This window comes from Pempheris klunzingeri, chromosome 8 (genome assembly GCF_042242105.1).
Source record: "Pempheris klunzingeri isolate RE-2024b chromosome 8, fPemKlu1.hap1, whole genome shotgun sequence".
Taxonomy (NCBI): Eukaryota; Metazoa; Chordata; class Actinopteri; order Acropomatiformes; family Pempheridae; genus Pempheris; species Pempheris klunzingeri.
This window is the reverse complement of record NC_092019.1, coordinates 1353375-1380246: the sequence shown is the minus strand read 5'-3', so window position 1 is coordinate 1380246 and position 26872 is coordinate 1353375. Positions and strand designations below refer to the sequence as shown.

The 26872-nt window shown below is 45.2% G+C and overlaps 1 protein-coding gene across 2 annotated transcripts in view; it reads left to right on the top strand.

Moving 5' to 3' along the window:
* The window catches only part of dennd4b (DENN/MADD domain containing 4B), a 50901-nt gene extending 24335 nt beyond the window's left edge, over positions 1-26566 (top strand). For both annotated transcript variants that reach the window (XM_070836022.1, XM_070836023.1), the window contains exons 4-29: positions 182-251; positions 1243-1412; positions 2519-2760; positions 3158-3224; positions 5354-5412; positions 6035-6179; positions 6306-6481; positions 7734-7834; positions 8589-8804; positions 9748-9893; positions 10302-10435; positions 10978-11092; positions 12332-12538; positions 13704-13832; positions 14889-15033; positions 15214-15369; positions 16458-16695; positions 20400-20691; positions 20790-20894; positions 20992-21167; positions 21746-21902; positions 21985-22224; positions 22688-22784; positions 23833-23998; positions 24832-24890; positions 25808-26566. In XM_070836022.1, coding sequence (XP_070692123.1) covers positions 182-251; positions 1243-1412; positions 2519-2760; positions 3158-3224; positions 5354-5412; positions 6035-6179; positions 6306-6481; positions 7734-7834; positions 8589-8804; positions 9748-9893; positions 10302-10435; positions 10978-11092; positions 12332-12538; positions 13704-13832; positions 14889-15033; positions 15214-15369; positions 16458-16695; positions 20400-20691; positions 20790-20894; positions 20992-21167; positions 21746-21902; positions 21985-22224; positions 22688-22784; positions 23833-23998; positions 24832-24890; positions 25808-25953 — 3954 coding nt within the window. In that variant the 3' untranslated portion in view covers positions 25954-26566. The remainder of the gene's footprint in view (positions 1-181; positions 252-1242; positions 1413-2518; positions 2761-3157; positions 3225-5353; positions 5413-6034; positions 6180-6305; positions 6482-7733; positions 7835-8588; positions 8805-9747; positions 9894-10301; positions 10436-10977; positions 11093-12331; positions 12539-13703; positions 13833-14888; positions 15034-15213; positions 15370-16457; positions 16696-20399; positions 20692-20789; positions 20895-20991; positions 21168-21745; positions 21903-21984; positions 22225-22687; positions 22785-23832; positions 23999-24831; positions 24891-25807) is intronic.
* The last annotated feature ends 306 nt before the right edge of the window (positions 26567-26872 follow it).

Here is a 26872-nt window from a genome sequence, read left to right as displayed (position 1 = left end):
TATAATAATATATTCAGCTAGCTAAGCTAATATTGGTGTGTTTACAGAAATGTTGATTTATGTATGTTATTCTTTGAAAATTAAATGTAAAAAGCCTGAGTCACCAAATATTAATAACTTTTTTAAAATAATTTAGCTTGTTTTTAAACGGTGGACTTGGTGTGTTTGTCTTTGTCTCCAGTGGGGTCCGGCTCTGTATGTGTGCTACAAGAGAGCTGTGGCTAAAGCTAACGCCCTGGTCTACAAGGCCAGTGAGTATCCGTCACCTTCTGCTCCTCACACTGGTGACACAAATAAGCAGCCATCATCGTTGTTGTGGTCGTGTGTTAGTAGATGAGTAAATGTAAACAAGATGGTGAGCACAAAGTTAACACTAGAGAGGTTAGAGATACTGGAAGTTACCTACAAGGACATTTATTTGAGTTTCTTAGTCTGTATTTCAAAACCTGGACCTTATTATTATTTTTTTTTTTACATATTTTGATGCTTAAATGACTTATAAGCACTAAAAGTGTTGGAACTGGTCCAGTAGATCACCTCAGCCAGCAGCCACCAAACGGGCTGCAATGGCTGCAACGTGATCCTTTGGGACAACTGCACCTGATCACAGTAGGTCCACTAAAAGAGCTTGTTTGATCCACTGACAGGCTCAGAGTGTTATTCTAAGTGTGTGACAGCATCATGGAAAGGATCCCTACAGAGAGAGACCTGGAAGATCCTTTTGGTTTAACCACAAACAGCACACACACCAGACTACATTCACTAAAACAGGGATTTTAGCTCCCAGCACATGGGAGTTACTGGTCTACTGCTGCTTTGATCAGTTAGTTTGTTTGTGTTAATGTGTGACTTTGGGGGTTTTCCAGGGCTAGTTTGGATCCAACTAAGTATTAGCATAACACGTAATAACACAAACAAATTAAGTGATCCAGGCTGCAGTGGACCAGCAACTTTTGTTTTCTGTGTTTTAAAATTCCTGTTTTTGTCAATGGAGTCTGGCAACTTTGAAGAAAGTGATATAACAGCTTGTTAAACGAAAAGGACCTTACAGGTCTGTTGCTGTAATGATCCTCTTCATAATGTATAAATATTTAATTTAAGTTTCTTAAAACTCACTTTTGACCAGTGGACTTTCGGTGAGGTTCAGGTGATGCTCACAAGACTAAGACTGTGAACCATGTGAATGTTTGGAGACGAAACAAGCTTCTGGTCTTATATATATTTAACGTCTGTGTGCTGCAGGTCTGATCAGCCGGTACCCAGAGGAGGACCTGGAGGCGTTTCCTCTGCCGGAGTCGGTGCCGGTCTTCTGCCTGCCGATGGGCGTCACCGTGGAGAGCTGGCCTCTAAACACCAAGTACCAGCTCCCTGTCTTCTCCACCTTCGTCCTCACCTCCGCCTCCGGGGACAAGGTCAGCTCACACACACACACACACACACACACACACTCCTTCTTAAAAATAACCATAAACATCCTGAATAGAAGGTTATAATCATGTAACATAAAAAAGTCTAGTTTGTGTGTATTTACTGCATCAATCCTGGATGTCTTCAACTAAAGACCCAGTTCACATGGAAAACTGTGCATCCCTGAAAGTGAGGGGCAGAAGAGAAGCTTGATAAACATAGTGTACCATACAAATATGTAGTTGGTTAATTATTGGTTAACATTTATATAAATGGATATTCAAAAAGGGAAGTTTGGGAAGTCACTGTTGGCAGTGACATGTGCTGTTCTGGTGCATTCAACCACATCACATGGTTTTCATCTGCATTTCTCATCAGTGATGACAAAAAACTACTTACTTTTATATATTTTGGGTTCAAAATGACCAATAGATACTAAACGATCCTTTTGGTTTAACCACAAACAGCCGTTCTATCGCTCTCTGCACACACACCAGACTACATTCACTAAAACAGGGATTTTAGAGAACAGGACACAGGAGCTGCTGGTCTGCTGCTGCCTCCATCGCTTAGTTTGTTTGTGTTATTGTCTGACTTTTGTGTTTTAAAGGGTTAGTTAAGATCCAACACAATATTTATGGAACCCATAATATTACAAACAAACTAACTGGTTGAGACAGCGATTGACCAGCAGCTCCTGTGTTCTGTTCTCTAAAATACCTGTTTTAGTGAATGTAGTCTGGTGTGTGTGCTGTTTGTGGTTAAACCAAAAGGATCTTCCAGGTCTCTCTCTGTAGGGATCCTTTCCATGATGCTGTCACACACTTAGAATAACACTCTGAGCCTGTCAGTGGATCAAACAAGCTCTTTTAGTGGACCTACTGTGATCAGGTGCAGTTGTCCCAAAGGATCACGTTGCAGCCATTGCAGCCCGTTTGGTGGCTGCTGGCTGAGGTGATCTACTGGACCAGTTCCAACACTTTTACCACCTACCAGTCACTCACACACCAGGATATGAGCAGATAGGTTTAAAAGAATTGGAGTTCTCCTTTAAAGCTTAGAAGTTTCTTCCTCTTTCAATCACTACCTCCCCCCGTCGCCCTCCCTGCAGGTTTACGGAGCAGCCATCCAGTTCTACGAGTCGTTCCCCAGGGAGCTGCTGTCGGAGCGGCAGAGCGTGAGGCTCGGGCTGCTCAGCGTGGTCGACCGGCGGCCGATCACCAACCGCAGCCTGCAGGTGAAGAAGAGCATCTGTGTCCTCTCCCACTGGCCCTTCTTCACCGTCTTCCAGAAGTTTCTCACCTTCGTCTACAGATACTCCATCTCCGGACCCCACGTCCTGCCGCTCGAAAAGTCAGTGCTCAAAATGACTTTTGTGCAGCCTCAGCTTCAGATCTGTTTATTGATGACTTATTTATCAGCTGAAAGACGCCGTTAACATGAGCTTCCTTTATTCGTCCCACGATGGGGAGACGGGAGGAGATATTTAAAAAAATGTACAGTTACAATATACTTAGGGGGAATATAAATAATTGTTTGCATGAATATTTTCATCAGTGCGTTTTCTTCATTTGAGTCTCCAGACGGTGTCAAATGAAATTTAAAGCTTCTCCCATCCTGATAAATAACCTCTGAGAGAAGGTGGTTATCAAATATAACCAGATTCCTTTGTAATAAACCATGACTGTGATTTAAACGTGATGTTATTTGTACTGATTGGTGTGTTTTTTTTTCCTCCCTCTCTTTGCAGACACATCTCCAGCTTCATGCACAACGTCCCGTTTCCTTCCCCCCAGCGGCCTCGCATCCTCGTTCAGGTACAGACTGTGACTCAAGCTGGCAGCATGGGCAGTCTGGTCCTCTTCAGGTCCTCAGAGACAATATGTGACTCGGGTTTGATAACATGAAACTTTAGACAAAACTGTGTCTGAGAAATATGCCCAAATATGCTGAGAAAAAGGGGTTTTATTGTTATCATATATAATTATTTGAACCAGAGATGAAGAGATAAAATCAGTAATACAATAGTAAATAAAAGTGCTAAACCAAAACACTATATTTGAATCTGTAATTAGTCCATTAAATCCAATCAACACAATGTCGCAATGGCTGCATCCACAAACAGCCGTTATAGCGCTCTCTGCAAACACACCAGACTCCATTCACAAAAACACTGTTTTTACCTCACACAGAGCGCAGGAGCTGCAGGTCTGCTACTGTCTCGATCGGTTGGTTTGTGTGTGTTAGTGTGTGACTTTGGTGTTTCAAGGAGTTAAGAGTTAAGACCCATCTCTTCAAATTCGAACAAACTCTTTAAAACACCAAAGTCTCATAAGGTGTTTGATGAGGTAAAATTACTGTTTTTGTCAATGGAGTCTGGTGGCTTTGAGGAGAGCGATGTAATGTCTATAAAGGATCACCGTGCAGCCACTGCAGCCAGTTGTACTGCATCAATACCAAAACTTTTTGTACATACGAGTCATTTAGACACCAAAATATTTAAAAATAGGCCCCAGGTTTAAAAATACTGGAGATATCTGTTAATGACAGCAGTCTAGGTTCTGTGTGGGAGCAGATTGATTTAGATTTTAATGTGAGAAAGTTCCTTAGTTTCTCCTAAATTAATTTTCAAATGAAGTAATTGAAAAGTATATGTTAAACACATTAAATCACAGGTTTATAAAGCAGAGTCTTATCATGTGATGTTAATCATTCACTTCCTTCCTCAACAGGATGTAGGCGCTGATCTGGTCGCGGCCTGAACTGGGTAACTGTTGCCCAATCAGAAGCAGTCCTCCAATTGATCGTTTCCAATTAATGGGCAGATTTCTTGGCAGAATTCTTCTGAATCAGAAACATTTCACTGATGATCTGTTGGGTTCAGATTTGATTTCACTCGGATGAATGAAAGCTTCTATCGCAGCACAGCTGCCAGCTGATTGGGTCGATTTTCTAATTATTGAACTAATTATTGTGCAAATATTCACTCCAAATGTTGTTCTTATAACAAGCCAACTTGAGCCACAGATTCCTGGATTTTTAAGAAACTTTTCACTCACCAGCTTCAGCTTTACAACTAGTGAATCCATCAGTGAAAGACGGACGATCGGGTTATAGACAGATCCACAAGGGAACACATCAGACAAACTACCAGTCAAAGGGACAGTTTGGATTATTTGCAGTGTGGGTGTGTTAGGTCATAGTCAGGGTTTTACGTACAGCAGATGGCGGCCGGCACATCCCCAGTTTGGAGAAGCAGGCAGGAGTCCCAGTACAGACGCTAGCACAGAACTGAAGCTGTTATATCACCAGACTCCATTGGAAAAAAAGGTGGTTTTATCTCACAGAACATGGGAGGTGATGGACTGGTTGGTGCAACTCTGATGTCTTATTATGTTAGTCTGAGTCCAAATTAGCCCTTTAAAACAACAAAGTCACACAAAAATAAAGACAAATTAAACCAATCAAGGCAGCAGTAGAGCAGCAACTCCTCTGTTCTGCAAGGTAAAATTAGTCTTTTTTTCAATGGAGTCTGGTGGTTTGGAAGAGAGCATAGATAGTAATGTAAAATATTCTAAATCTAGCGTATTCTTTAAACTGTGGACGTGCCGACTGCCATCTACTGTAGGCAACACGCTGGCTATGGAGAAGGAGCTCATTCAGCCCCACTTCAAATAATCTGAACTGTCCCTTTAATCGTTCAGCGGCTCTTCCAGGTTCAGATCAACAGACAGCAGGCGTTTTCTCGCTCTTCTGCTGCCTGAGAAGCGGTTTGGATAAAACCTGTCTGACAGCTCGTGACGCTCCCCGTGGCCACGCCTGTTCGCTTTACATTCACCTTCCAGAGAGATAAATTTATGACAGAATTAATGATAATACATTTAAAATAGCCGAAAATGACTTCATTGTGTGTATGTTTGTGTGAGACGTTGTTTTTATCTTGCAGCTCTCTCCGTATGACAACCTGCTGCTCTGCCAGCCGGTCTCCTCTCCACTCCCACTCAGGTCAGTTTACTGCCAGCATACTGCAGTACTACTACAGTACCATTACAGTACTACCGCAGTACTACTGCAGTACCACTACAGTACCAGTACAGTACCATTACAGTACTACCACAGTACTACTGCAGTACCACTACAGTACCAGTACAGTACTACTACAGTACCAGTACAGTACCATTACAGTACTACCACAGTACTACTGCAGTACCACTCCAGTACTACTGCAGTACTACTACAGTACCAGTACAGTACTACTACAGTACCAGTACAGTACCATTACAGTACTACCACAGTACTACTGCAGTACTACTGCAGTACCACTACAGTACTACTGCAGTACTACTACAGTACCAGTACAGTACCATTACAGTACTACCACAGTACTACTGCAGTACCACTACAGTACTATTACAGTACCACTACAGTACCACTACAGTACTACTACAGTACTACTACAGTATTACTATCAATCTTTATCTATCAATCTTTACTACAGTACCTCTACAGTACTACAGTACCTCTACAGTACTACAGTACTACAATACTACTACTATACTAGTACAACACTACAGTGCTACTACAGTACCACTACTACAGTGTGTGTGTGTGTGTGTGTGTGTTACAGCGGTGCCAGCTTCCTGAAGCTGCTGCAGAACCTCGGTCCAGAGAACGCCTGCACGCTGCTGCTCGCCGTCCTCACCGAACACAAGCTGCTGCTGCACTCGCTGCGCCCCGACGTCCTCACCTCCGTCAGCGAGGCCCTCGTCTCCGTAAGACACACACACACACACACACACACACACACACACACACACACACACACACACAGATGCTGGCAGTGTGTGGTCGATGAAGTCTGTGTAATAACCCGTCTGTCTGTCTGTCTGTGGGTCCAGATGAGCTTCCCCCTGCGCTGGCTCTGTCCCTACATCCCTCTGTGTCCGCTGCAGATGGCCGACGTGCTGCTGGCGCCGATGCCCTTCATCGTGGGCGTCCACTCCAGCTACTTCGACCTGTACGACCCCCCCAGCGACGTGGTGTGTGTCGACCTGGACACCAACACCATCTTCCAGTGAGTCCGTCCGTCTGGTCGCTGATCGTTCACACACTTTCACACCTTGTATTGCTGTTACACCTTATTTCCTTCCCTCCTTTATATGTGTGTCTTTATATGTTTGCTTTTTTTTTTTCTTTTCTCAAATATTGTCTTATAAACCTGGAAATAATCACAGAGTTTGAATGAACACAAGACATTATGATATGTGATATTTACAAGAAATCTTTAGGGTTATATAACACCAACAAACTAAACGATAGACCTGGAAGATCCTTTTGGTTTAACCACAAACAGCCGTTCTATCGCTCTCTGCACACACACCAGACTACATTCAGTAAAACAGGGATTTTACCTCGCAGAACACAGGAGCTGCTGGTCTGCTGCTGCCTCCATCAGTTAGTTTCTTTGGGTTATTTTGTGACTTTGGTGTTTTAAAGTTTGAGTTTGGATCCAACGCAATCTTTGCGTAACACACATTAACACAAACAAAACTAACAGATCAAAGCGGCAGCAGATCAGCAGCTTCTGTATTCTGTGAGGTAAAATTACTGTTTTTGTCAATGGAGTCTGGTGGCTTTGAAGAGTGCGATATATGTACTTTGATCATGTGCAGTTGCACCAAAGGACCACGTTACATCCATTGCAGGCTCCAAAAAAAGAAAATAGTTATCCAACAGCAATAAACTTTACTCTTACTTGCTTCTTTTTTTATGTGATTATGTTTTTATTGCTGTTACACTTTATTTCTTTTACATCTTTATCTTTATTTCTTTTTATACTCTTATGTCTTAGATTTATCTTTATTTGTATGTTTTTTATATATTTCTTTTATTCTTGTATATACAGTGGAATCCAAAAGTCTGAGACCACATTGAGAATCTCTCATAAACTGTCTCGTAAACCTGGAAATAATCCGAAAAGATGTTCTGATTATCATATTATATATTATTATATGTGAAATTTAGAAGAAATGTTTGAGATTCTGACTTCTAGCAGTCAAATTTAAGCGAAATTTGTTCTACTGACAACTTCTAAGTTGTTCAGAGTTCAGTTAGTGGATGCCATAAATTTGCTGTTAGAAATAGCGCCGAATCTTAAATATTTCCTCTAAAGTTTACACTGCCATAACATCTCTTGTCTTTTAGATGTCTTTGAATCCTCAAACTCTTTTTAGATAAAAATATTAGAGATTTGAATTAGAATGTGGTCTCAGGCTTTTTGACCTTTAAAGACCGTCAGTCCATAAGAAGCTGATTTCTGGTCTCAGGTCAGAGGACAAGAAGCCGCTGTCGTGGAGATCATTACCCAGGAAGCCCGGCAAGACTCTGTTCAACACCCTCACCACCCTCCACAAGATCCTGGAGCAGAGTGAGTGACAGTGGGCGCAGCAAAAGAAAACAAAGCTGTAGGGAAAGTTTCGTAACAACAGGATGGTTTGTGTTAAAGGAGAACGTCCTGGGACTTGTAGGTCCACTAAAGGAGCTTGTTTGATCCACTGACAGGCTCAGAGTGTTATTCTAAGTGTGTGACAGCATCATGGAAAGGATCCCTACAGAGAGAGACCTGGAAGATCCTTTTGGTTTAACCACAAACAGCACACACACCAGACTACATTCACTAAAACAGGGATTTTACCTCACACTGAGCATAAGAGGTGCTTGTCAGTCGCTGTCTCAGTCAGTTAGTTTGTTGGTAATATTATGCGTTCCATAAATCTTGTGTTGGATCTGAACTAACTGAACCTTTAAGACACAAAAGTCACACAATGACACAAACAAACTAACTGATCAAGGCAGCGGTAGACCAGCAACTGTCTTGCTGTGCAACATTAAAGTACTGTTTTTGTCAATGGAGTCTGGTGTGTGTACTTTGATCAGATGCAGTACTGGACCAATTCTAACACTTTTAGTACCCAGTGGGTCATTTCAAACACAAGATAAGTAAAAATAGAGCCCAGGTTTAAAACACCTTTCTCTTTCTTACTTATTTTTATTTGATTATGATATATTGAATGTATCAAGCATCCTCATAAATAAATAAATGTCATACAGACTTATTTCCTGTCAGAACAGAAATTTTTTTTTGATTGTAATTTAATTCAAATCAAAAACACACTCTGCAGTTTGCACTCCCGGCCTGGAGGAGGCGACGCTGGAGTTCCTGTTGACCGACTACGACCAGATCTACAGGAGCCAGAAGCAGCTGGAGCTGGAGATCCAGGAGGCGTTCCTCCGCTTCATGAGCTGCCTGCTGCGGGGATACCGAGCCTTCCTGCTGCCCATCACCCAGGCGCCGTCGGACACCACCACCGACTGCAGCTCCCTCTTCCACCTGCAGGGTGAGCAGGGACGCCATTCGCTAGTGTCCAAATTCATTCGATTCGGAGCATCCTGCAGCATATTTCAAGACTTTCAAGAGTCTGGTGTCGAATATTGTGGTGTTGGATGCAACCATGTCGACTAGCGACTAATTATTGATTTGATTTCGGTTAAAAACACCAAATACTTCTTGCTGATAGCTGAAAAAATCGTCATGACATTGATCTGACTAAAGTCTCGTTGATTTAGCTTTTCTTAGAACCTGAACGGTGGTGAAGCTAAAAAGAAGTTCCTCCTCTTGGAAGCAGGAAGGTGCCAACAGTTAGATTTTGCGGTTTCTTTAATGCGATTTGGTGTCTATTCAGTTCTGATGGCGAAGGAGCATTCAGTCTCTATGGAACGTGAGTGTTTACACCAAACTGCATTCAAATATTCCCAGATTTAACAGACACCTACGTTTATTTCTGTTCCAGAGGACATTTGGTTTATATGCAGGATTTAACGCAGACGTCCAAGCCAGTCAGAAATAATCAATCAATAACCAATAGTCCGGGACATGAAAGACAATATACAGTATAGAAGTGAACAGAAACAGGACCGAACAGATTAGAGAATTAATAGACAGCAAATTAAACCACAGAGGAAGAATCTTTACAAACCACATAAACCTCTCCCCTCTTCCTCCTCTACCACCACCTCCTCTCCCTCTGCCTCTCCCTCTCCCTCCTCCTCATCCTCCCTCTCTCTTCTGCTCCTCTTCCTCCTCCTCCCCCTCTTCCTCCTCCACCTCCTCTTCCTCGCCTTCTCCTCCTCCACCCCCTCCTCCTCTCCCTCCTCCTCCTCCTCCTCCTCCTGTTCCTCTCCCTCCTCCTCCTCCTCCTCCTCCTCCTGTTCCTCTCCCTCCTCCTCCTCCTCCTCCTCCTCCTGTTCCTCTCCCTCCTCCACCTCCTCCTCCTCCCGCAGGCTTCCTGAAGTCTCGTGATCGGACGCAGCAGAAGTTTTACGGTCAGCTGACGAAGACTCAGATGTTCACTCAGTTCATCGAGGAGTGCTCCTTCGTCAGCGACCGACACGCCTGCCTGGAGTTCTTCGACGAGTGCGTCCAGAAGGTTGGAACTCACTTTCCTCTGGTCTGGACTGGTCTGGTCTGGACTAGTCTGGACTAGTCTGGACTGGTCTGGTCTGGACTAGTCTGGACTGGTCTGGTCTGGACTAGTCTGGACTAGTCTGGACTGGTCTGGTCTGGTCTGGTCTGGTCTGGTCTGGTCTGGTCTGGTCTGGTCTGGACTGGCCTGGTCTGGTCTAGTCCAGTCTAGTCTGTTCTATTCTATTACGTTCTATTCTATTCTAGTCCGCTCTGTTCTATTGTATTATGCTCTGGTCTAGTCTCTTCTAGTTTATTATGGTCTATTCTACTCTACTCTGTCCTGGAAAAACAACCGTCAGAATATTCAGTTTGCCCGTTGAAGTCCAGAAAAAGGGCGTCGGCTGTCTGACGCAGGTGTTCCTGTCACCAGGTGGACGTGGAGAAGCCGGAGGAGGTGAGGCTGGTCGACCTGGACGAGACTCACAGCGGAGAGCACACGGTCTTCATCATGCCGCCTGAAGAGCCGCAGGAGCCTGACGGGTCCGAGTGCCCCGCCCTCTACAGGTACAGGAAGGCCTTAAAGGGACAGTCCGGACTATCTGAAGTGTAGCTGTATGAAGTTTTTAGCCTTCAAAGCCACCAAACTCCATAGAAAAAAGCATTGATTTTATCTCACAGAAGATGGGAGTTGCTGGTCTGCTGCTGCCGTGATCTGTTCGTTTTGTTTGTGTTATTGTGTTTTTTGCAAATGTTGTGTTGGATCCAAACTAACCCGTCAAAACGCCAAAGTCACAAAATAACACAAAGAAACTAATTGATGGAGGCAGCAGCAGACCAGCAGCTCCTGTGCTCTGCAAGGTAAAATTACTGTTTTTTCCAATGGAGTCTGGTGGCTTTTCCCTGTTGGAAAAGGGCTGTCTGGAGGCAATGTAAAGTGGTGAAAATATTCTTTTTGTATACCTAAACGGGTCCTTTTTTAAGGAAGCTAAAATCCTGTTGCCCCTCGTCCACAGCAGTGCGTTGCTTAGCGTCCGTCTACTGCAGGTAAAGCACGACAGCACATGCTTATATGTGTGCTTATGACATTTTTCCTTCCTGCTGTATAGTTATGAGACGTTCCCCACGCTGAGGCCGGAGCTCTTCGACCGGCCCCAGGACCAGCTCCGGGTCCCAGCTAAGGGCAGCGCCCCCAGTAGCCCCGCCCCCCGGCGCACCAAACAGGTACGGCAGCAGCCATGTCTGACCTGCAACTCATGATCTAACGTGTTTAGTTAGCCTGTAAGCAGGTCCATGAGTGAGGGTGCTGATAACTATAATAACTAACTATAACTAATATTAAATCCTGGGACTCTGTAACACTTCTAACAAGTAAAAAGTAGAATTTATGAGGAATAAAAGGTATCAGGAGAGAAAAGGTCCGATGGGTGCGTCTTTAACCGCTGAGTGGTTTTAGAGGCTGACCCAGTTTTCCCCAGTTTGGCTGAAGACCGGAGGAGGAGCGTGTTAACAGTCTTACTGTGTGTCATTTTATTTTAATGAGTCATTATCAATATTTCACTGCTCATCCAATATTGAGGAGCCACAGACGGTGTGGATGTGAATCTGATTGGGGTGAAAACATCCACCACAGAACAGATTAATAAGAAGAATTATTTTACTGAAGCCGCTCTAGTTAACGCTGCAGATCCCAGCAGAATCAGCTCAGTTTTCAAAATAAAAGCCCCGTGCAGACTGTCAGTGGTATATTCCAGCAGCACATCAATATTATTCTCTAATGGGGGGGGGCACCAGGCCAGACGCGGCCTGTTTGATCCCGTTAGAAACACATTTAAAGCAGCAGAAGAAGAAACGCGGCCTGTTTGATCCTGTTAGAAACACATTTAAAGCAGCAGAAGAAGAAACGCGGCCCGTTTGATCCCGTTAGAAACACATTTAAAGCAGCAGAAGAAGAAACGCGGCCCGTTTGATCCCGTTAGAAACACATTTAAAGCAGCAGAAGAAGAAACGCGGCCCGTTTGATCCCGTTAGAAACACATTTAAAGCAGCAGAAGAAGAAACGCGGCCCGTTTGATCCCGTTAGAAACACATTTAAAGCAGCAGAAGAAGAAACGCGGCCTGTTGGATCCCGTTTAGAAACACATTTAAAGCAGCAGAAGAAGAAACGCGGCCTGTTTGATCCCGTTAGAAACACATTTAAAGCAGCAGAAGAAGAAACGCGGCCTGTTTGATCCCGTTAGAAACACATTTAAAGCAGCAGCAGAAGAAGAAACGCAGCCTGTTTAGAAGCTCCAACATCAGTTTAAGGACCAAACCAGCTGAACCTGAGCAGAAAGATCAGCAGGAGAAACTCTGAAACTCTCCCGCTGGGATTTGGGGGTTTGGGAGTTCAGATATTAGGGTTTTGTTTATCTATTCACATTGTCGGTATCTGACGTGGTGTAACGTCTTCTGCCCCCCCAGGAGATCAAGTTGGCCCAGAAGCGAGCCCAGAAGTACGCGGCGGTGCCGGACATGTGGTCCAAGTGCCTGCTGGGCCACTGCTACGGCCTCTGGTTCATCTACCTGCCCACCTTCGTTCGGGCGGAGACCGCTAAGGTGCGCGCCCTGCACGCGGCCTACGACGTGCTCAAACACATGGAGAACCGCAAGGTGGTGCTGCCGGACGAGGTGAGACGCTGACGGGGTCAAAGGTTAATGCCGCCGGGACGACGCTGTGGGTGTTTGTGTCGTTTTAGTGTCTGAACAACAGGAAACTTTAGCGCCGTCCAGGACCAGTTCTTCTTCTCTCAGCTCCGGGGTTTCAGAGCGAGTCATTGGTGGCCTGAATGTTACAGGTGTATGGAGTACAGGTACAGGTTCAGGTCTATGTTCAGGTACAGGTACAGGTCTGTGTTCAGGTCCAGGTACAGGTCTGTGTTCAGGTACAGGTACAGGTCTATGTTCAGGTATAGGTACAGGTACAGGTCTATGTTCAGGTACAGGTACAGGTCTGTGTTCAGGTCCAGGTACAGGTCTGTGTTCAGGTACAGGTACAGGTCTATGTTCAGGTATAGGTACAGGTACAGGTCTATGTTCAGGTACAGGTACAGGTCTGTGTTCAGGTCCAGGTACAGGTCTGTGTTCAGGTACAGGTACAGGTCTATGTTCAGGTACAGGTACAGGTACAGGTCTATGTTCAGGTCCAGGTACAGGCCCAAGATCAGGTCTATGTTCAGGTCCTGGTACAGGTCTCTGTTCAGGTCCAGAGGTCCAGGTTCAGGTCCAGAGGTCCAGGTTCAGGTCTATGTTCAGGTACAGGTACAGGTCTATGTTCAGGTACAGGTACAGGCCAAAGATCAGGTCTCTGTTCAGGTCCAGAGGTCCAGGTTCAGGTCCAGAGGTCCAGGCTCAGGCTCAGGTTCGGGTTCAGGTTCAGGTACAGGTACAGGTACAGGTACAGGCCCAAGATCAGGTCTATGTTCATTTCCAGGTCTAGGTCTAGGCTCAGGCTCAGGCTCAGGTCCAGGTCCAGGTCCAGGTCCAGGTCCAGGTCCAGGTCCAGGCTCAGGCTCAGGCTCAGGCTCAGGCTCAGGCTCAGGCTCAGGCCCAGGTCCAGGTCCAGGTTCAGTTTCAGGTTCAGGTACAGGTTCAGGTAAGGGTACAGGTTCAGGTAAGGGTACAGGCCCAAGATCAGGTTTATGTTCAGGTACAGGTTCAATGTGTGGGTTTATGATTGATGTCGAAAATGTAAAAGTTGGTCTAGTAGAAGCAGAAATAGTGAATACGTGTTTAAAGTGTGTGTGTGTGTGTGTGTGTGTGTGTGTGTGTGTGTGTGTGTGTGTGTCTGTCTCAGGTGTGCTACAGGATCCTGATGCAGCTGTGTGGTCAGTACGGTCAGCCCGTCCTCGCCGTGCGAGTCCTGCTGGAGATGAAGAAGGCTGGAATCACACCCAACACCATCACCTACGGATACTACAACAAGGTCCACACACACACACACACACACACACACACAGAGTTATCAAACAAGCCTGAGGAAATGTTGCTTTGGGAAAATGGTGAATAGATAAACGACTAATGTCAAGATCCAAAAAATAAGAAAACTAAGGGAATGAAGTGAACTACTGAAAGAAAAAAATCTGAAAAGACATTTCTTATTCATTTTATCATTCATTTATAAGGAAAAATGTGAAATAAGAATGGATGAAGCTTTTTGTTTTCTTTTTGCACCTTTGATAACGATGGCTGGAAGATCCTTTTGGTTTAACCACAAACAGCCGTTATATCGCTCTCTGCACACACACCAGACTACATTCACTAAAACAGGGATTTATTTTACCTCTCAGAACACAGGAGTTGTCACACTACCGCTGCCTCAATCAGTTTCAGTTTGTTTGTGTTATTGTGTGTTAGACAAATACTGTGCTGGATCCAAACTGAACCCTTTAAAACACCAATAACACAAACACACTGACTGATGGAGGCAGAGCAGCAGCTCCTGTGTTCTGTTCTCTAAAATCCCTGTTTTAGTGAATGTAGTCTGGTGTGTGTGCTGTTTGTGGTTAAACCAAAAGGATCTTCCAGGTCTTTCTCTGTAGGGATCCTTTCCATGATGCTGTCACACACTTAGAATAACAATCTGAGCCTGTCAGTGGATCAAACAAGCTCTTTTAGTGGACCTACTGTGATCAGGTGCAGTTGTCCCAAAGGATCACGTTGCAGCCATTGCAGCCCGTTTGGTGGCTGCTGGCTGAGGTGATCTACTGGACCAGTTCCAACACTTTTTGTCATTTTGAATCCAAAACTATGGTCCAAGTCTTCAAACGCTGGAGTTATCTTTCAATTATTTAACTAATAATTTATTGATGTGTGTGTATTTTTAACTCTGGGAGTTTTACGGCCTTTTGTCATTTTTGTGGCTCCAAACACTGAAGTCAGACTCACACTGCAGAACAACAGACGAAGGGACATATTGTACGTTTTTCACCGGCGCAGATAGAAGTGATCGGTGTTGTGATCGGATGTTCTCTGTCCTCAGGCAGTGCTGGAGAGCAAGTGGCCCTCCACCAGTCAGGGCGCACGTCTCCGCTGGGCCAAGCTGAGGAACGTCCTATTGGCTGTGGCCCAGTTCAGGCAGCCAATCAAACGGCGCCACAAGAGCGGCTCAGTGGGGTCGCGGGGAGGTCAGAGAATACTTTATAGATAAATATCTCTCTCAGGAATGAACGTCATTGATCTCAGAGGGAAATGTTGTGCTTTGGTTACCACGTGTCTCCACATGTATTGATTGTTTATGTTTGTGATAAACCGAAGGATTTCACCGTCGTCCCAATTTCTCTTTTTTTTTTTTTTTCCTCCCACAGAGGCGATGATGGACCCTGACCAGAGGCCCCGCCCACACTCCACTCTGATTCGTCAGTCCAGCTGGAGCGGCCTGTCGGAGAGCTCCAGCCACGAGTCCCTGACGGGGTCGTTGGTGAAGAGCAACAGCCTGAACAGCATGAAGACGCCGACTGACAGTAAGAGACGAAACGTCTTCAGGCGTTCGGGCTCTGCTTTGGGGGGGGCTGGCCTTCAATTCACAAGGTTTTAATGTATTTTTAATATCTCAGTCCTACAATAAAGACTCCATACACGCGCTCCATTACAGAGGATTGGGGGGATTTACATGCAGGCATTTCCATGTGTTTCCATACCTGTTCCCCAGGTAAAATGTAAAGAAAAGGGAGGTCAGATTCTATTTAAAATATTTTATTGTCTCTAAAGCATTGATAAACTCCTGATGTCCTTCGTAGTCAACCACAAACAGCAGTTATACCACTCTCCTCAAAGCCACCAGATTCCATAGACAAAAACAGTGATTTTACCTCACTGAACATTATAGTTGTTAGTTAGTTTGGGTCATTGTGTGACTTTGGTATTTTAATGGGTTTATTCTGATCCAACACAACATTTGTGTACAACACAAGAAGCCAAATAAACTAACCAATACGAGGCGGCAGCAGACCAGCAGCTCCTGTATCCTGTTCTCTAAAATCCCTGTTTTAGTGAATGTAGTCTGGTGTGTGTGCTGTTTGTGGTTAAACCAAAAGGATCTTCCAGGTCTCTCTCTGTAGGGATCCTTTCCATAATGCTGTCACACACTTAGAATAACACTCTGAGCCTGTCAGTGGATCAAACAAGCTCTTTAAGCGTCATGTTTAACCGGAAACAGCCATTAAATTGCTCCTTTTTTCTCTTAAAAGCCACCAGACTCCATTGACAAAAACAGAGATTTTACCTTGCAGAACACAGAGTGTTGAACTGTGTCTGAACTAACCCTTAAAACACTAAACATGTAATCTGACAACTGCAGTTTATGTGGGTTGTGATCTAATTGAGGGATAAACCCACAAAGTATGGACATTATTTGATGTTTTTAGCTCTTCATCACCTCCAGCAGTGACCCAGAGAGCTCTTTAGGACAGACAAGGTTTTGTCTGTCCCATACTTAATTCCAGTCCTGCTCAGGTTCCCCCTCTCGTTTCTGTCTGAAAACGACCGCCGAGCATTGTGGGTTTTTTTGGTGTGTGTGTTTTTCTCCCATCCTGTCCTTTCTGTCCCCCAGAGGTGAAGCTCTGTAAGAAGACCATCCTCCGCAGCGCCGGGACCAACGGCTGCAGCGACGCCGTCTCCCGTAAACCTCCGATGGGACGCAGAGACACCTCCACCCCGCCCCCGGCGCCCCCCGGCGGCGTTCTGGTTCGGCGGAGTCAGGTCTGCCTCTCCACCTTCTACAAGGAGTGCGCAGAGTCGGCCGACTCCGAGCCGGACTGCAGCTGCCAGCCGGCGGAGAGAGACGGCAGGTCGGTGGGGACGTTATTCACTTGCTTTTTACAGAATAATCTTCTATTGATGATCTTAACTCGCTGTTTGCTGCTGTCGGTAATATTTCTAGCCTATTATTACCTATTCTGTTTTCAACGTCGCTTTTAGAAGACTTGTTTCACTTCATTCTTTTCAGGAATGTGCTGTTTTTCACTCTCACCTGTGAGGAGGTTTTCAGTGGGCGGGGACAGTCAGAGTTTCTTTGGTGTAGACTGTATATAAGTAGTGGACACGGTCACCTTTTGGTTTGTGGAACACCGTTTTAAAGCCTTGAATTTGGCTCCATTTGCGTCGCCATCCTGCGGGCACCAGGTCGCCCCAAGGACCACTTGAGTCGCCCCCCGCAGGCCTGTTCTAAAAACAGCACAACTCACCAGTGACCCGCATCTAAAATTTAATTTTTTTCTGTTGCTATTCTTTTTTTAATCACACTTGTATTTATATAGATTTGAAAATGACAGTATCTTAAAAATAAAAGAATTAGTTTAGATAGTTTTAGGTGAGGTGAGGTCAGAGTTCAAAGGTCAGTGTTGTGCGTATGACAAAACTTTAGCGCTCGTGCAGAGTAAGCTAGCGGGCGCATCGGAGATGAAGGAGCTGAATGCGGTTTCTAACCCAAAAAACATGGCAGAAAAAAGAAAGAAAGCTCATCATTTTCACAGTGAATGTGAGGAAGAGTTCTTTGTTACTACTGTGAAAGAAAACTGCGTGTGTCTCATTTGCGGGGCGACGACAAAGCGGCTCAATGTGGAGAGACACTTCACTACGGGTCACAGAGCTAGCATGCTAACTGCCATGCTAACTAGCATGCTAACTGCCATGCTAACTAGCATGCTAACTGCCCACCGGGAAGCTACGGGCAGAAACAGCCCGTGAGCTGAAGGCAGCTTTGGGTAAGCAGCAGTCTGTTTTCACCAGGCCGGAGGAAAAATCCCAACAAGCAGCCGAAGCCTCGTTTAGAGCTCCACATTTTCAAACAGATACTAGATGTTGTCAGGGGCAACATGGCGGTGTCATGGCAACGTTAAATAAAAATATTGATTTTTAATTGTGTTAAATTCAAAAGTGTCTTCATGAAATGTAAACAGAGATCATTTTGTTAAAAATGCCGCAGATTTGTTCATTAGTTTAAAATGTGGTAAGATTTATTTAAAATTATGAAAGTTGATTTTTCTTAAACATTACTTAATTGATAACTTTTACAAACATAGTTGATGTGTTTAAAGGCTCTTTGTCAGTGGGCAGTGAAAATGGGACATTTGTTCTATGAAATGTTGTAGAAGTGATCATCTGAAAATTTAAACAATTGCTGAGATTAATAGAAATTAAATGTGTAATATTGATTTTATCTGTTTCCCACCATGTTAAGTCATTGTTGATAATTATTGTGAGAAATCACTAACGTGATCAGTGTCTTCACATAGATGAGTATCATTAATCAATAATAATAATATATAACTAAAGGCAAACTGAGCTTATTTGTTATTTCAGAGCAGTGTGACAAACTGGTAGCCCTTCGTCTGACTCAGTACCATGAAGTAGCTCTCAGTTTCTGAAAGGGTGGTGACCCCTGATTTATATAGATTTGAAAATGACAGTATCTTAAAAATAAAAGAATTAGTTTAGATCAGGGGTCACCAACACGGTGCCCGCGGGCACCAGGTCCCCCCAAGGACCACATAAGTCGCCCCCCGCAGGCCTGTTCTAAAAACAGCACAACTCACCAGTGAGCTGCGTCTAAAATTTAATTTTTTTCTGTTGCTATTCTTTTTTAATCACACTTGCATTTATATAGATTTGAAAATGACAATATCTTAAAAATAAAAGAATTAGTTTAGATAGTTTTAGGTGAACTCTGACCTCTTCGAGGTCAAAGGTCAAAGGTCAGTGTTGCGCGCATGTCAAAACTTTGGCGCTCGTGCAGAGTAAGCTAGCGGGCGCAGCGGAGATGAAGGAGCTGAATGCGGTTTCTAACCCAAAAAACATGGCAGAAAAAAGAAAGAAAGCTCATCATTTTCACAGTGAATGGGAGGAAGAGTTCTTTGTTACTACTGTGAAAGAAAACTGCGTGTGTCTCATTTGCGGGGCGACGACAAAGCGGCACAATGTGGAGAGACGCTTCACTACGGGTCACAGAGCTAGCATGCTAACTGCCATGCTAACTAGCATGCTAACTGCCCACCGGGAAGCTGCGGGCAGAAACAGCCCGTGAGCTGAAGGCAGCTTTGGGTAAGCAGCAGTCTGTTTTCACCAGGCCGGAGGAAAAATCCCAACAAGCAGCCGAAGCCTCGTTTAGAGCTCCACATTTTCAAACAGATACCAGATGTTGTCAGGGGCAACATGACGGTGTCATGGCAACGTTAAATAAAAATATTGATTTTTAATTGTGTTAAATTCAAAAGTGTCTTCATGAAATGTAAACAGATATCATTTTGTTAAAAATGCCGCAGATTTGTTCATTAGTTTAAAATGTGGTAAGATTTATTTAAAAATATGAAAGTTGATTTTTCTTAAACATTAAATAATTGATAACTTTTACAAACATAGCTGATGATGTGTTTAAAGGCTCTTTGTCAGTGGGCAGTGAAAATGGAACATTTGTTCTATGAAATGTTGTAGAAGTGATCATCTGAAAATGTAAACAGTTGCTGAGATTTACAGAAATTAAATGTGTAATATTGATTTTATCTGTTTCCCACCTTGTTAAGTCATTGTTGATAATTATTGTGAGAAATCACTAACGTGATCAGTGTCTTCACATAGATGAGTATCATTAATCAATAATAATAATATATAACTAAAGGCAAACTGAGCTCATTTGTTATTTCAGAGCAGTGTGACAAACTGGTAGCCCTTCGTCGTTGGTGACCCCTGGTTTAAATGGACCATAATTTACTAAATGAACTGAAGAAGACAGTAAACTAGAGACTGAGAGCAGAAACTGTTCACTGAGCTGATAAATCAGGAGAGAAGTCTCCTCATTTCCTCATTGACTTCCATCCAATCAGACTTCAGTGGAGTCGCCCCCTGCTGGACACTAGAGAGGAAGCAGCTTTAAGGCTTCACTGTTCAGACCAGGAAGCTGCGTCCACTTCTTTTAACCCTTTACTTCCGAGTGTGTCGTCAGCGTCACTTTTGCGCTATGGGAAAGAATCCAACGGTTTCTGAAAGTAGAGACGTTGCGCTTTACAGCCAAGATGGCGTCATTATGGTAATTTCACTCGTGCCTCGTCCCGGAAGCCCACAAAATTTTATTGTAAATAGTTTTATACTTTTCAAATTTCATCTTTAACTTGCAAAATCTGTTATTCGTGCTGAATTGCATTGTGTTTTCCCACTAAAAATTAAGTTTTTCTTCATTTTAAACTGTTATTTCACTCTTATAACACACAGTAAATTGTAAATAACTGCCAGATATTGAAAGTTCCAAGTTTTCTAGAAAAAAGGGCAAAAGCACTAACTCACAGGACGTTTTCTGACCCTTTTAGAGTCAAGTTGAGGCCGAGGTTTTAAAGGGTTAAACGGTCTGTAGGCACGCAGGGGACATATTTATGTCAGAAAAGATATTAAAAAGCACATTTTGCATAATCTGGGGATTTAAATCTACTCAGGCAGTATATCCTCCAGCCCTGGTCCAGTTATTCTACTGTTGTTCATCCATGTTTTGCCCTTCGACCTCCAGACTGGTGGGACCACGAGACTCGGCCGGCAGGAACAAGGCCGTGGATGAGAACTACAACAACGTGTCCTCCCCGAGCCGAGGAGGACTGGCAGGGAAGCTGCAGCAGCTTCTCACTCCGACCAGGCACAGAGTGTCCGTTAGACGGGCCGCCAGCGTGGACGACCGGCGACCAGGAGGAGGAGGAGGAGGAGGAGGAGGACGAAGGGTGTCTGAACAGAGGCAGTCCAGGAAAGCTCAAGTGGCTGAAACACTGCTGAAAGCCAAGGAGAGGCTGGTCAACGCTACCTCAGAGGTTCGCCTGCTCGTGTCTAAAGCAGTGAGAATCAGAATCTCGTTGTCCAGAGCTTTTCTGTAATAACCTCCTCCTCCTCCTTCTTCTTCTCTTCTCAGAGCTCGTTGTCTGTAGGAAGTGACCTTGACTTGACGGACACGCCCAGTCCAGCCTATCCTCTGCGCAGGTCCTGGGACGCCAACCAGGAGGGGGTGGGGCTTGAGGTAAACGGGTGGCTGTCAGGAGACGACTGCAGCGGCCAAACTCTCTGTGTTAATGTCGCCGCTGACCCCTCCCTCCCCTCTCTACCTGTGCGTCCAGGTGCTGATGTCCAGCTGCTCTCTGTGCCGCAGCTGCAACTCTCTGGTTTACGACGAGGAGATCATGGCCGGCTGGACGTCGGACGACTCCAACCTGAACTCGTCCTGCCCGTTCTGCTGCGCGTCCTTCGTCCCCTTCCTGAACGCTGAGATCTGTGACCTCGGACCTGTCAGCAGGTACAGAACCGGTACCGGACTCCCCCCCCCGCTGTGATTAAAGAGTCAAGATGTTTATTGTCATATGCACAGGTTCCAAATACAATCTAGTGAACTATAACACTCTGAAATTTAAATAAGTTGTCCTTGACTTCACACTTCTGTCACGCCTGCCTGATGGCAGCAGTGTGAAGACGCTGTGTTGGGGGGGGTGATCTGTCCTTAATGTCCTTAAAGCTCCCAAACGCAAAGTAAATACGATGGTGGGAGAGCCGAGGGTAAAAAAGAAAAAGTACACTCGACGCTCGAGGTGTCCGCAGACTCATTAACTCAAGACACTTTCCATAAAGAGCAGCTCAGAACAAACTCCCTAATTAGAGACCAAAGATTCAGGAATTCAACATGAAGGATTCAAGAATCCTCACAGAGCAGCTCAGAGATTAGATTATGGTAGCAGTGAAAAACATGAGGAACATCAGTGAAGAGCGTTGGTGGCTGGCGATCTGCAGCAGTGGTTCATGAAGGACTCAGTCTGCCGTCACTGTATCTCCGCTAACGTCGGCCTGTTTTATTTCTCCCTCTTTGCTCGTTTCTCTCAGTGCGGAGCGCAGCACCTGGAACGTGGAGGACGAGCTGGAGAGCGCCGTGAGGCCCCCCAGCGGTCAGGAGGCCCCGCTGCGACACCAGTGTAACGGCCTGAGCGAAGACTCCAGCTCGGAGACCAGCAGCTACTCGGAGACCAGCAGAACAACCACCGTAACTCAGCTTAAACGCTTTATCACATCCGTCGTCTTCCTTCCCGCGATTCCCATCTCGCTGACCTCTCCTCCCCCCACAGGGCTCGTCTGTGGGCGCGGCCCCCCAGGTGACGGTGGCCTACCTGAGCCCTCTGGTTCTGAGGAAGGAGCTGGAGAGTCTGCTGGAGAACGAGGGCGAGGCGGTCCTGGCCCAGCCTCAGTTCCTGGACAACCACTCCATCATCTTCTGGAACCTGGTGTGGTACTTCCAGCGCCTCGGCCTGCCCAGCAACCTGCTGCAGCTGGTCAGAGCGTCGCCGCTGGTCAGCCAGTTCACACAGGTAACACAGCGGCAACGTTTAGTCCGTATTTCCCCAAAACTCTTCTCTTTGAGGCTTTTTACTGATCTGTTTTGTGGGAATGTGTCTCCTTTGGATGACTGATAACAACTGTTTGTTTGGGGCATTAAGAGGGTTCGTTCAGGTGCTGGAAATCCTTGAAAATGCTTGAATTTCAATGTGGTGTCTTTAAGGTTTGCTTAGATTGAGAGTGTTTAGATTTTAAAATAAAATGCTGGAAAACCCGATGAGACAGAACTATATTGATGCCGTACAGGAGCTGCAGTAGAAGTAGAAAAGACTGCAGATGTTCAGTATCAGTAAACAGGTATCACACTCACTCTGCCCAATCTGAAATCTGCCGACGTGTGAGGGAACGACGGCGGTGAAATAAGTTAAGATTAAAGGTGACGACACACCGACCCCCTCCCCACCGACTCCTCATGTCTCGTTGTGTGTTTGGCAGCCGGAGAGCTCGGCCGTCAGGGTGAGGCTCCTCTGGGACACCCTGACCCCCGACACCGACCAGTGGCCCCCCCTCTACATCCTCTGGAGGATCCACAGTAAGACCAGCACAGCGTCTTTCAACTGGGCCTTTACATTTCATCTAATAATCATATTAATCACTATTCTTACACAGTTATAGATTATTATTCTTATTATTATTTCTATTTTTCCTGTAAATACTTATCATTATCTTCCATTTTCTTATCACTTCTCCGTGCTTGTATGCATTTGTGTTCTTGACTGTGACCAATAATTTTGACGGTAAAAACTCTCCCTAAAGAGTAATACTGTGATTATAAAACAGTGACCAACAAAATACAAAGTATGTGATTAAAATGTGTTCATATTGCAGCGAATTCGCTCCCAAAATAAACAAAAACCCTTTTTTAGCGCTCCAGGGAGTAGGCCGGCCCTTAGCAACGCCCTTAGTAACACCCCTAGTAACGCCCCTAGCAACAGAGGCGATAACTAGTCCCCGCTGGAAAACATCATTGACATCCACACATTTAGCTGCTACGTCCACCAACTCCTCGTGGATCTTTGTGGTCATGTTTTTGAAGGACTTTTTCGTTAGCATTCACTAATTTTAGAGCCTTTTTATAGGGTCACACCATGATACCTTTTTTTTTTTGTTTTATGAGACGTATAAAAGAAGAGTACTTCAATTATAAGTATTTTTTTATCTGGTATATTATGTCAGGTTAAATATACCCAGCGCTAGTGACGGCGTTACTAACTGTTAGGTTAGTGTTGTAGGGTTAGGCCTGGCGGCGGCGAGCCCCAGCGGAGATGAAGGAGAAGCTCAAAACACGAGCTGCAGCTGAACAGTTCAGAAGGAAACTAAAGAGATTTATTAGTGAAATATTCTTGGAAAAAGCAACTCACAGTTTTCTGTTCTGACCATCAGAGCTCAGTCAACAACAAAACCGTCCAATATTGTTGATATTTGTTCCTGCTCCCGTAGTTACAGCGTTGCCATGGAAACAGCGTTTTTGAAATGCTTGGTGTGAAGTACATGCTGTATGATAAAGTATATGTGACCGGGACGCTCGGGGCCCGTACCAGTATTGTGTGTTTGACCTGTAACGCTGTTTGCTCCACCAGGCGACATCCCGATGAGGAGCTACAGCTGGCGGAGACACAACCACCCGTTCACGCTGTCCTTCCTGGAGGAGGTGCTGCGGTGGGTCGGCATGAACGAGGTGCACAAAGCCGTCACCCTCTTCCTGGACACGCTGGCCAAGCAGCCGGGCTCCCCCTGGACACAGAGGTGGGGGCCGATTTATTTTCCAGGTGGACGTTTCTACTGTGGTTGTCTGAGGTCCTTCGGTGGGTCCACAGCAGACGGTGGTCGGTCCCGACACAGACGCCAAGAAATGTGCTGCAGGAAAAGCCTCCTAAAAAAGGCCACCTTACCAAAAAAAACCTTTTATCTGTGTATGATATATTCAGAATATTTTCACTGTTTCACAAGCTTTTCCCTCTTTCTCTTCACTTGTTTCAAAGCCACCAGACTCCATTGACAAAAGCATTAATTTTACCTTCTAGAACACATGAGTTCGCTGCCCTACTGCTGCGTCGCTCGGTGGACTAACACATTAGTTTGGATCCAGACTTACCTTCTGAGACACCAAAGTCGCACGATGACACAAACGACCTTGCCGATCGATGCGGGGATAGACCAGCGACTCCTGTTTACTCTGAGGTGAATAGAGTCTGGTGACTTTGAAGCAAGTGAAGAGAAAGGGAGAACAGCTTCAGTTCCCTGCTGTCCGGCAGAAATGTAAAGCGGTGAAGGTATTCAGCGTAAAAAACAACCAATAGTGGTGTTTTAAGGTGTTTAAGGGTCTTCTGTCGGTCTGACTGTGGAGAAGAAGCTCAAACAACCACACTTGAAACAATACGGACTGACCCTTTAAAGGCTGACTGAGGTCTTGATGATTATGACAGCTCCCTCGAGATAAATAAGCTCTTTTTAAAGTAAAGTTATTATGCTGTGATGTTATGTTATGTTACCTTTAGCTTGATTGTGTGTGTGTGTGTGTGTGTGTGTGTGTGTGTGTGTGTGTGTGTGTGTGTGTGTGTGTATTTTGTGTTTGACAGGAGTTTGTACAGAGAGTTCCTCTTCCTCACTCTGGCTGCTATGGGCAAAGACCACGTCGGTAAGAGTCACTGATTTATGTGGTTTTAACACAAAATGATACTTCAGGAAACAGAGTAAAGGCTGTTGGGTAGTTTTAAGGGTAATGACACCAATTTTCATGGGATGAATCGCTTTAGTGATCATACCTGGTCATTGATAACACATTACAGCTCATACTGGCAGTTAAAGGAACAGTTTGGTAAAGTTAGATGTTCCCGTTTCTGTACGGTAGATAAGCAGCCGGTTACCGCAGCTTAGCATTAAGGCTCTCCTAAGGCAAAAAAAAACACCTATCATCATGTCTAAAGATCACTGATTAACATGTTCTATCTCATTTGTTTGATATCTACTAAAACTGGGGTGTTAAAACCAAAATTCAGCATCATGGAAAGGATCCCTACAGAGAGAGACCTGGAAGATCCTTTTGGTTTAACCACAAACAGCACACACACCAGACTACATTCACTAAAACAGGGATTTTACCTAAGGAGTTGCAGGTCTACAGCTGCCTTAATTGTTTCATTTGTTTGTGTTTGTGTTTCAAAGGGTCAGTTCAGATCCAACACAATGTTTGTATAACACACAGTAACACAGACACACTGACTGATGGAGGCAGCAGCAGAGCAGCAGCTCCTGTGTCCTGTTCTCTAAAACCCCTGTTTTAGTGAATGTAGTCTGGTGTGTGTGCTGTTTGTGGTTAAACCAAAAGGATCTTCCAGGTCTCTCTCTGTAGGGATCCTTTCCATGATGCTGTCACACACTTAGAATAACACTCTGAGCCTGTCAGTGGATCAAACAAGCTTTTTCCCCAGCTGTTGGCTGCTGTGTTATTGACACAAATGACACAGAACAACAGGAACAAACGCAGTGTGTAGAGACGGAAATAAACTTGATAATAATCCTCTCCTCTCTCTCTCTCTCTCTCTCTCTCTGCAGCTGCGTTCGATAAAAAGTACAAGGCGGCGTACTCCCGGCTCAGCGGCACTCTGGGTCGAGAGGAGCTCCGGAAGAAGCGAGCTCAGCCCCCCAGCCCCAAAGCCGTCGACTGCAGACGCAGCTTCCACCCGCCGCTCGAGTGCTGATCGTCCAGGAACGCGACGTCTCTGAGGACTCGGCAGCGTTCGCCCCCGCGAGGGGAGGAGGAGAAACGGCAAACCCAGGATCCCTGCTGCCTTCACCCGCTTGTATTCTTCACCTCTCTGCTGCCTCCCGGTGGATGTCGGAGTGACGCGCTCCTTCCTGTACCTCTGTTTGCCTCGTCGATGTGAATCCAGCAGCCGCTTGTCTCCATTAAAGATCCTGAAAGTTGCAGCGGACTGGAGCCGAGCTGGAGCGAAGAGCAACATGGCGTCGCGCAAGAAAACCTGTTTGTGCATGTCCGGAGGGATCGGCCGTGTTGGTGTGAACTTTTAGTTTTTCCTCTTTTTTTAAATGTACAACCAGATGATTAAAATCAGACCTAGAGCAAAGGGAAGGACGGAGAGTTTTAACCAGCTGTGGGATGTCTGATTTACCTTTTTTACCAGGAAACACTTGAGGATATTATCAGGAAAAAGGTCCCGTAAAGGTCGAGGAGGACGTCGGACTGTAGAAAACCTCTGATCATCTCTCCATCTGTGTGTGTGTTCAGTGTAATTATGTTTCTAAAAGGGAATTAAGAAGTTAAGTGTTCATTAAACCGAGACCTCCAGTGTTCCTCTGCTCTTCTGTTGGGGATCTTCTGGAAGACCGATGGCTCGATTTCTCCCCGCATCGCTAAGAAAGCGGATCTAAGAAGCAATAAGGTCAAGAATCCATCCGGCCAAACAGGAAGTGGAGACTTTGAGCCTCAAATCTTCCGTCGGGCAGCTTTGGCAGCGTAGTGTCGAGGCTTTGGACGCCGCTGTCGTCCTTCAGATTAGGAACAACGAGGCTCAACCAGAACCAAACAAGCCGAACCTTCAGATAACGAGTGGTTGTTCACGTCAGGAGGAAACAAACATGGTTTCTCTTCATCGTTGT